The 10,032-nt window shown below is 40.1% G+C and overlaps 3 protein-coding genes across 3 annotated transcripts; 1 reads left to right on the forward strand and 2 right to left on the reverse strand.

Annotated features, from left to right (window-relative positions):
• Nucleotides 1-406: 406 nt before the first annotated feature.
• On the reverse strand, nucleotides 407-1,670 carry LOC106338252. The gene is made up of 3 exons (XM_013777274.1): nucleotides 1,581-1,670; nucleotides 1,209-1,529; nucleotides 407-1,108 (listed from the first exon to the last, which is right to left on the reverse strand). The coding sequence occupies exons 1-3, from the start codon at nucleotides 1,668-1,670 to the stop codon at nucleotides 407-409; spliced, it is 1,113 nt and encodes a 370-aa protein (XP_013632728.1).
• A 302-nt stretch (nucleotides 1,671-1,972) lies between these two features.
• On the reverse strand, nucleotides 1,973-3,803 carry LOC106338254. Its single transcript, XM_013777275.1, has 4 exons — nucleotides 3,272-3,803; nucleotides 3,134-3,185; nucleotides 2,638-2,938; nucleotides 1,973-2,509 (listed from the first exon to the last, which is right to left on the reverse strand). The coding sequence occupies exons 1-4, from the start codon at nucleotides 3,801-3,803 to the stop codon at nucleotides 1,973-1,975; spliced, it is 1,422 nt and encodes a 473-aa protein (XP_013632729.1).
• A 2,843-nt stretch (nucleotides 3,804-6,646) lies between these two features.
• LOC106341742 (cytochrome P450 94C1) lies at nucleotides 6,647-8,365 on the forward strand. The gene has a single exon (XM_013780446.1). It carries the CDS (start codon nucleotides 6,710-6,712, stop codon nucleotides 8,189-8,191), a length of 1,482 nt encoding a protein of 493 aa, XP_013635900.1. The 5' UTR covers nucleotides 6,647-6,709; the 3' UTR covers nucleotides 8,192-8,365.
• The last annotated feature ends 1,667 nt before the right edge of the window (nucleotides 8,366-10,032 follow it).

Below are 10,032 nucleotides of genomic sequence, written 5' to 3' on the forward strand. Positions count from 1 at the left end.
AACGGCACGACAATATCAAAAACTGCCTTCTTTTCACAAATATGTAACGAAACATAATCCGACATCTTAATAAATACAGTTCTTAGACATTCGAACACACCAGACTTCTCGTGTCAGAAATCGTATAACTACGACAGTTGACCAAAAACCAGGACCATGATCAAGTCCTCGGTCGCGGCCAACTCCGCCAGCAAGCGCGACAAAACAAGCTAACAAAGTTTTTTGTTACATCGAAACTGTCGATAGAAATATCTACAACAAATCGACACATGGCCACAAAGATCGGCCTCGCACAAAACATAAAAATGGCAACAAATAAATCGAGACCCACGATCCCTTCTTTATTATATAAAAGAAATAATAAAGCAACAAAAGGCAGAGGGGAAAACAAAGAAAGTCCTTAAAGCTACTCTCCGATGCTGAATTCACCATCCTCAAAGCGATCACTCGAGCACATCGCCACGTCATCAGCCGGAGAAGGGACCTTTTCGAAGAAATCCTCTGGCAGATCCTCTGAAATCTGAGGCATGTCGAGCTTCCCAACGGAGAAATCCAAAGTTGCAATCACATCGACCTCGGACCCAAGCTCGATCTCCTTCGCTCGAAGCCGCAACAACTCATCCGAAGCTAGGAGATTGTTGCTCATGATCTCCTTCAAGAGATCTATATTTGCCACGACTTCCCAAAGATGAGCCTCACAATCAGTTACAGCCTTCTTCTTTTCCCATTTTTCCTTCAGAAAGACCAGCACATCCAGATAGCTATCCACCATAGTCTTTTTGGCCTCACGAGTCGCGCGGCGAAAGTCGACAGAGAACTTATTGGCAGAAGATTCAACCTTCGCTTCCAAAAAGGAAACTTGCTCGAGGGCAGACTTCTTTTCGTTACTCACAACTCGCAGACAAGCTTCGAGCGAAGCAGCCTGATTTCCCAGCTTTTCAGCGGCGGCCAGTTGAGCAGCATTGGCACGCTCCCGGTTTTGAGCCATCTTCAGACCGAGATTTAGCTCACGAACAACCTTCTTTATTTCATAAAGTTCGTCAGAACGCGGAACATCTTGCAGGCATTTTTCTAAAGTCGCCGCAAACTTGTTGTTAGCCTCCATAGCCTGAAACATGATAAATCAGTTCAGACAAAACGAACCAAAGATTCGACAAGGACCAAATTTCAAAAGGAACGACCTTGGCATGGGCCAGAGACATCTTTACGTAAGCCTCGCGCTCCGTCATATTATGCAAAGAGGGAAGTGGAAATCCAGCAGGTTTGACGTGCCTCACCAAATGAGCAACACTATCTGGATCTTCCGTAATATGACAATCCTTGGAATGCGAGAACTGCCAGTGGAACGGCTTAGCAACAGCCGCTTCACCCGAGACACCAAGACGACGATTGGAGCCATTCGTTTTAGCCTTCTTCAGAGGACGATAACGCCCCTCCGAACCCGTTGGGCTACTCAACTTAACGCGAGCAACAGATTTTTCAGCCTCAGGGTCTTTGGCCCCTTGGGTTGAAGGCCGCGGAAGTTGGGTCTCCTCACGAAGAATTCTGTGAGTGCATCACTCACATCTCCGGATACTCACATCTCCGGATCGAATACGTTCCGCATTGGCACTACCAGTTCGAGTTCGCACCCTATCGGAATCGCGAGAGTTGGATCTTCTCGAAGTCATATTCCTTTAGCGAGCAAAAATGAAACTAAATGAGATACTATGACAAATCCTAGAACAAAGCCAAAGCTTTATAGGGATCGGAACCTCGCCATATCTCAACAACCAGAACAAAAAGAATCTCGAAAGCTAAGGAGACAAGGATATTCCAATATATTATGCTTATCTATTAAAAGATATCCAAGATATCAAGATCAAAGATCGTCAAAAAAACAAAAGATATTAAAACAAAAAAAAAACTAACTGGAAACAGAATCATCAGGGACATACGACCCCTCGACTTGATCAACCGAATCATCTGAGACTTAAGGAAGATCGAGCTCGGAGATCAACCAATCCGGCACGGCGGCTAGGGCGACAAGATCCTCGTAATCTCCTTTCATTCCCTTTAATCTTGCAAGCTCCGCATCCATAGTCAAGCCCCCATCCTTAAGCTCGTTCAGGAGGTCGATGTTGGCGGTCACTTCTTGTAGCCGGATCTCAGCATACACTTCCTTCTTCTTGCTCGCCCAACTACCCTTCAAAGATTCGAGAACTTCCCGATACTTTGCCGCAATATCGCGACGAGCAATACGAGAAGCGCGGCGAATGTCCCAATCTCTCTCGACCTCAGGCGCCGCAATTCTTGCCCTTTGAGCAACCATCTGGGACGTGAGAGTCTCGTTCTCCAGATGAACTCTCCTCCGGTCTTCAGTCAAGACTTCGATCTTCTCGTCATCCTTCTTCCCTTCTCGCTTGGTGGCTTCGAGCTCCTCCGAAAGCCTCTTGATCTCAGAACCAATACTCTCGATTTCCTTGTCGTTCCGAGAAGCCACGACATGATCCTTTATCGTCACGACGTACTCGTTCCATCACCTAAGAAGAAAACGAAATAAGCAAATACCACAAAACAACTTTTCGAATAGAATGAAGGCGAGAAACGAACCTTAGAGCTTGCCACAACAACCTTGGCGTAGGCTTCCCTCTAGACAGAGGAAGCGAGAGATGGGAGACGGTAACCCGCAGACCTCATGTGACCAGCAAGGGAAATTAAGTCGCTTTGGGCCGCAAACGAAGAGCCATCTCCCTCATAAACAAACCTAGGACGAGACAGACCGGGCAAGTCACCTTCCGATGACCGACATCGCTTACGACTCGCCGCCACGTTCTCGTCTTCTGAGCCAGGGCTCAACGAGACAGGAGGTCGAGTCTCTCCTGAAACATCTTTGTCGTCGGAATCATGAATCGAGATCAAGGGAGATTTTTCGGAAGCTCGTCCCCTCGATGCAAACCTAGAAGTTTGAAACGACGATCTTCTCACAAGCTGCCTAGTTAGCTGATCTGAAGACTGAGTCTGAACAGAAGGAGTCGCTACGACCTTTTGGGAATGATCGGTCTCGCCTTCAGACCCCTCGGCCTAAGGAGCTCTATTGGTCCCCGCCGACAAGGCGAGGACAGTTTGAATCCGAGTTCGATCAAAAGTAGACCAGTTCATCAGATCGCGGATCTCATCCGACATTGAAGAACTTCCAGAAGGAACTAAATCAAACAAAAATAAACGAAAGCTTTAATCTTCGATTCCCCAAACAAAGAAATCATCATCACATAGGCAAAAAGAAACTAACCGATATTCTCAGCCCAACGCCGGGGAAGCTGGGAGAAATCAAAGTCACACATAGATGCTCGATCCATCTTCAAAACGAAAAATTGCTCGCGCCACTTCTCGTCGCGATAAGGGATGTCCTCGATGATGTGGCGACCTGGGTGCGGAGACACGAGAAAAGTACCAGGGTTCTGCTTATTCTGCTTCACCAGAACGAGCTGACGAAACTCACTAACACCAAAAGCAAGACCCTCCTCCCTAGCCTTAACCAAGAAGGCGACAAGATGCCTAAGAAAATTTGGGAGAAGCTGGGTAAGCGATAACCCAAGCCCCGCCAGGACCTCCAGTATTGGCTCCGGGATCAGGAAGGTAAGACCGCAGGAATGAAAGAAGGAAAGATAGGCTCCGTAGTAGCCTTCTCTCACGGTTTCGGGAGTCTCATTCGTACCGGCCAAATCAAGAACGACGGTACGATCGACCCCGTACGCCTTGTAAAGGTTCTCGAGATCATCAGCCTCGGTAGTCGGACGAGGAAAATTGAACGACAAGGACATCTTAAGCTCGAAAAAAGTTTCAGAGTAGAGGAAAAAAACTAGAAAGAAGAAACGAGATTTGAGGCAAAAATAAGATCCTCTACGTATATATAAGCCACCTTAACGGCTCTATCATCGCTATCGAGAAAATCAATTATGACCTAGCCTACGCCCTAGCGGCGGCTAAAGTAACCGTTACCGATTAAAATAATAATAAAAAAAATGCGCCAAAGAACGGTTTTTTTTTAAAACGATCATTACAACCGGATCCGAGCGATATCAGTTATCAAACGAGAAGACCTGGATCAAAAGACAACCGCTCCTTTTCCTTTTCGATCAAATCAAAAGAGGCTGGGGGACAAATGTTGGACCCAATTTTGGCCAATACCATGATGGGCCGCGATCAAAGGCATGGGTCTTAAAGGGCCGGAGCCCGTAGTATGGATACGAGCTCGAGAAGGAGTCGTCAAGGTCACGGGGATCGCGCAACAAGAAGCTGAGATCGCGGAGCTACCACAGAGGTCTCGAAGTCAGCTTACTATAAAGGAAGAGTAATGGAAACAGAAGAGGAGACGTTGAGAACCCTAGAGAGAGCGACACATTCACATCGATCTTGTTGTCTTCCCACTTTTAGATTCTTTCTTTACCGATCTCATTTGTATCACTCGATCTAGTTCAATTCATTGTATTCGATCTTAGTCATCAATAAAATCCATTTTCGCCTACTGGAAACTACTTGACATCGTTGTGTTCTAAAGATATCGTTGCCTACATCATTTGTCTTCCCTAGATCAAACCCCGATCACTATCAAATACTTTGTGTAGATTTTAGGTTCTACAGTCACCTTTTGTCCTTTTGTATAGTGTATTCTCCTTTTTCCTCTTTTCATATTAAAATTATATAACATAAAAATAAATTCTATACTGATATATAGAAAAATCCAATTGCTTTCTAAAAAGTAAAATATTCACCACAAATTGAAAAAAAAATAATAAAAGATTATTTTATTTCAGTAGAATAATACTAATAATAAAATAAATATTGAAATCATCCAAAGTTAAATCTATACATGTTGAGTCCATTTTCAAGATCAATTATAAGGATAGAAATTTAAGAAAATTATTAATAGTTTTAAAAATTAACTGAAATACGTCAAAGTATCCTTTTTCTTCCTTTTTAACACCAAAATTATTACTTAGACAATTTCCAGATATGTGCATACCAATGGTACGTTTGAAGATAGAGTCCACCTGAGAATTAAGGCAATTTGGAATAGACATAAAACTGCAGAAAGAAAAAAGTAGTTTTTTGAATCCCGGATGATTCCGTAGAAATCCTTAGGAGGAAGTCTCGCATCGATTGCTACAATGACACTTAGCAATAGAGTTCTCTACGTCTCTTTTTTTTTTTTTTTGCATAATGGGCAGTTGGTTTGACATTCCGTTTTACCAAATTGAGCTATGGTTTCTCGAGGGTATTCGTTTTTTGAATTTTGTGAACGAATGTTTTTTTTCTGCCAACAGCTGGTCATTTCTGGGGTGTCTACTGGATGTTATTGGCACTAGAGGATATATCGATATGGGGATAAGGATGAATGCCACAGTAGAAGATACAGTGAAAATGCAACTTAGACGCAGACATAGACTACCGTTACAAAATTTAATGGAAGAGGAAATAGCCAAATGCAGAGAAACATAATCTATGGAGGATGATATAGGTCTATGGAAAGCAGGTCGGGACAAATTCAAAAGAAAATTCTCATCAAAATCAACATGGAATTTGTTGAGGTCTCAAGGAACTAATTGTTAAAGGGGTTTGGTTTTTGTATGCAACCCAAAAATTTACTTTTGTTACGTGGATAGCTATGCATAATAGACTATCTACATGAGATAGGATGATCAAGTGGGGCTCAGCGTGTTGTTTATCCAATGAACCATTGGAAACAAGAAGCCATATGTTCTTTGAGTGTAGTTTCTCAGCTGAAGTTTGGGAGAATCTTGTGAGAGGTGTTATGGGAAATGATTACACAAGAGTATGGTCGGAAGATTAATGGATTAGAAGAAGATACCATGCAGAAGTTTACTTTGCGGTATGTGTTTCAGTCTACTATTCATGTCATATGGACGGAAAGAAATGGGAGAAGGCATGGAGAGAAACCTTTACCTCCAGCAATGCTCATCAGATTCATTGACATGAACATAAGGAATAGGTTCCTTTCTGTACAAAGGGCAGGAGATGCTCGATTGGCGGGTGGTCTTAGATACTGGTTTTCAATAAGACCAGTTTTTGATCGTAGAAAGTATAGATCAAAAATAATTTCTAATTTTTATTTTTTTCATATGATGCATTTGTAAATGTAAACAAAGGTTTTTTTTGTTAAATAAAATTTAACATTCAATTAAAAAATATTTTTTTCTGTTTTCTAATGGGAATTGCTATAAAAAAATACAAATAAAACTTATTGTTGTATGTTTGTATATTTTTTCCTTTGACGCCTATAATTTTTTCTGTCAAAGCATAAAAAAAATTTCATGCTGAAAAAAAAAATTCATGTTGTACTTTTGAAGTATACTAATTTGGCTAATTTTGAGGGATTATTTCAGACATCATTGTTCGAACTAGTACCCAATCATGCATTGCATAAGGTGAGAAGTAAAATTGAAAATGATTTGCTTAAAACTAATTCGGTAATTTTCTTGTCTTTATGTTATTCGCTTGTTGGGTCCCCCGCCGGAATATAAATAAAACATATCACAATGAATATTAAATAAATTGTGAGAGCACATACTTGTCTCTGTCCACAACACATGAGAGAAAGAATCTCTATTTAATTGACCCTCAAGTTTTTAATTTTCTCGTACCTCACTCTTTCCTCTTTCCTCTCACCTTCCCTCTCTACTCTCTCTCTCTCTCTTCAACAAACACAATGTTACTAATCATATCCTTCACCATCGCCTTCTTCATATTCTTATTCTTCCACACACTATTCCATCAAAAGCTACGTTACTGCAACTGCGAGATCTGCCATGCTTATCTCACTTCAAGCTGGCGAAACGACTTCGTCAATCTCGGCGATTGGTACGCCCATCTTCTCCGGCGTTCTCCGACGTCGACGATCAAAGTCCACGTCCTCAACAGCGTCATCACCGCGAACCCTTCGAACGTCGAGCACATACTCAAGACGCGTTTCCACAACTACCCGAAAGGCAAACAGTTCTCCGTCATCCTAGGGGATCTCTTAGGCCGCGGGATATTCAATTCCGATGGTGACACGTGGCGTTTCCAGAGAAAGCTCGCGAGTTTGGAGCTCAGGAGCGTCTCCGTTAGAGTTTTCGCTCACGAGATCGTCAAGATGGAGATCGAAACGCGGTTAATCCCGGTTTTGAACTCGTTCTCGACCGAACCCGGTTCGGTTCTGGATCTGCAGGATGTTTTCAGGAGATTCTCGTTCGACACGATCAGCAAACTGAGTTTCGGGTTCGACCCGAATTGTCTCCGGTTTCCTTTTCCGACGTCGGAATTCGCCGTCGCGTTCGACACGGCTTCGATGCTGTCGGCGAAACGCGCGTTGGCTCCGTTTCCTCTCTTGTGGAAAGTCAAAAGAATGTTTAAAATTGGGTCAGAGAAAGAGCTTAAAGAATCTATCAATGTTATAAACCGGTTAGCCGGAGATTTGATCAAGCAACGGAGGTTAACCGGTTTAACTAATAAAAACAACGATTTGATCTCGAGATTCATGGCGGTTGTCGCGGAGGATGACGACAAGTATCTCCGAGACATCGTCGTAAGCTTTCTATTGGCTGGTCGGGACACGGTTGCAGCCGGTTTAACCGGATTCTTTTGGTTATTGACACGTCACCCGAAAATGGAGAACCGGATACGTGAAGAATTGGACCGGGTCATGGGCCCCGGTTTTGACTCATTCACTGCCTCCTGCGGTGAAATGAGAGAGATGCATTATTTGCATGCGGCGCTGTATGAAAGCATGAGATTGTATCCGCCGGTTCAATTTGATTCCAAATTCGCTCTAAAGGACGACGTTCTGGCTGATGGTACGCGTGTTACTGGAGGGACTAGAGTCACGTATCATCCTTATGCGATGGGTCGGATGATCCGCATCTGGGGCCCTGACTACGAAGAGTTTAAACCAGAGAGGTGGTTGGATAAGGAAGGTAAATTCCGGTCTGAAAGTCCGGTTAAGTATCCAATTTTCCAAGCCGGAGCTAGGGTTTGTGTGGGGAAAGAAATGGCCATTATGGAGATGAAATCTATAGCCGTGGCGATGATTAGGAAGTTCGAAACACGGGTCAAGGGTCCCGGATCGACCGAGACGCTCCGGTTTGCTCCGGGTCTCACGGCAACGGTTAACGGTGGATTGCCGGTTATAATCAAAGTGAGGAAAGCTTAACGAGTTTTTAATTGAGCTAGGTTCATAAATTATATGTAAAGTAATATAATAGTACTTTATTAAACGTTGAAACATAGATAGAGTCTGGTTTTAGCTGACCAATTATTGTTAACATGCAAGCACACTTGTTGACAACATCTATGTGTACCATATATCTATTATTTAATTTAGCAAGGCTACTGGGTCTTAATTCTGAAAACTCGAATCTTAATTAAACAATGCTTCAATATAATATGATTACGTAAGTACCAAAAAAAGGCGTTCAAGATTATGTAAATAACAATAGCTCTAATTTGGATGATGTTTTTGATAAGATTGCTAGACTTACATGAGTGCATGCGAATTAAAGTGTGTAGTTTTACTCGGGTACTATATATAGCCATTTGATGAAAAACTAAATTAAAAAAAAATTATATATATATATATATATGTATATATTTGTTACTGTACTTTTTTTTTTGTAACACAACTTTATATTATAAATATTTGTTACTGTACTTAAAACAAAAATATATTGTGTAATGTTCATGACGAAAGTATCTCTACCGTCAATTTTTTTTTTTTTGCAAAAGATCTCTACCGGCAATTCTAGAGAAAAAAATAGTGTTAACTCTTTCCTTGATACGCAAAGCTGTAAAAGTACAGGCGATAGTCGTTATTAACTCAAATTAAGTCAAAACAACAGTAGAATGACTGAAACATACTGGTCTCATAAACTCATGATGAATCCTCCGATCACTAAACCACCAATAGTTAGTTAAATAGGTTAACCACGATCGAAAAGCCCTGAAAAATGATTGAAACATTCGTCTCATAAACTCGTGATGATCCTAGTTTACAAAAAAAAAAAAAACTCATGATGAATCCTCCGATTACTAAACCAACCGCGATCGAAAGCACAGTAGAATGATTGAAATATTGATATCAAAAACTGATGATGAATCCTCTGATCACTAACCCGCCCATGATTAGGTAAATAGAGTAATATACATTCACATTTATTTATAATTTTAGCTAGCTGCTTATTTGATTCGGTTGAGCAAAGTTTTCAAGACTTTTTAATAGGATACTAGGATAAGACATGCGCCTTGCGCAGAGTGAGTTTATTTCTATATATTATCGATAATTTTTTTTATAAATTTGACAATTTTATTTATATGTATACAATATTTTTTGTTGTTATTATATAATTTCTTTCCAATGGATCAGATCAGTTTTTATTAAAAATGATGGAACAAAACAATAATTAATACATCATGGGTTGATCGTATTGGATTAAACAAATTATAACATAAAAACCTTATTTTTTTCCTCGAACACATTCTTGAAAAAAAGTGAACAGTAATGTTTTCACAGTTGAATTATTTTAACTTTTATCTTCCATATGGTTTTGAAAGCTTTCAAATCAACCATCGAATTGATACAAGTCATTTTAATGTTTTTGGTCGTATACTTAAGGAAAACTTACATTTTTGTAATTTAAGTCGTTTTAAAAAATTTAAAATATAACATATAATATTCAAAATATAACATATAATAAAAATATAACATATAAGAAAAATATAACATATAAGGTGTCCTCATTTTTGTATTTTAAAGTTGTTTTAAAAAAAATATTTAACATATAAGGTTTCCTCATTTTTGTAATTTAATGTCATTTTAAAAAATTCAAAATATAACTTATAAGAAAAAAATTAATTTTTTTATTATAGGGTTGTGATTGTTTATTTTTTTAATAATATAAAATTAAACAAAATGAAGAGGGATACAAAAATTGTTATCAAATCTTTACTATTCACAATCATTAATTGCCATATATATGTAAATCATATTAGGTAATT

This window comes from Brassica oleracea, chromosome C4 (genome assembly GCF_000695525.1).
Source record: "Brassica oleracea var. oleracea cultivar TO1000 chromosome C4, BOL, whole genome shotgun sequence".
NCBI classification, from domain to species: domain Eukaryota; kingdom Viridiplantae; phylum Streptophyta; class Magnoliopsida; order Brassicales; family Brassicaceae; genus Brassica; species Brassica oleracea.

What these genes read in the sequence shown, in the direction of transcription:
- LOC106341742 (XM_013780446.1), top strand. Translation starts at nt 6,710, where the DNA reads ATGTTACTAATCATATCCTTCACCATCGCCTTCTTCATATTCTTATTC.
- LOC106338252 (XM_013777274.1), bottom strand. Translation starts at nt 1,670, where the DNA reads ATGACTTCGAGAAGATCCAACTCTCGCGATTCCGATAGGGTGCGAACT. An exon ending in AACGTATTCGATCCGGAGAT is followed by an intron (nt 1,530 to 1,580) that starts GTGAGTATCCGG and finishes CTTCGTGAGGAG; the next exon opens with ACCCAACTTCCGCGGCCTTC. An exon ending in TGACGGAGCGCGAGGCTTAC is followed by an intron (nt 1,109 to 1,208) that starts GTAAAGATGTCT and finishes ATCATGTTTCAG; the next exon opens with GCTATGGAGGCTAACAACAA.
- LOC106338254 (XM_013777275.1), bottom strand. Translation starts at nt 3,803, where the DNA reads ATGTCCTTGTCGTTCAATTTTCCTCGTCCGACTACCGAGGCTGATGAT. An exon ending in ATCCGCGATCTGATGAACTG is followed by an intron (nt 2,939 to 3,133) that starts GTCTACTTTTGA and finishes TCAAACTTCTAG; the next exon opens with GTTTGCATCGAGGGGACGAG. An exon ending in TCCCATCTCTCGCTTCCTCT is followed by an intron (nt 2,510 to 2,637) that starts GTCTAGAGGGAA and finishes TGATGGAACGAG; the next exon opens with TACGTCGTGACGATAAAGGA.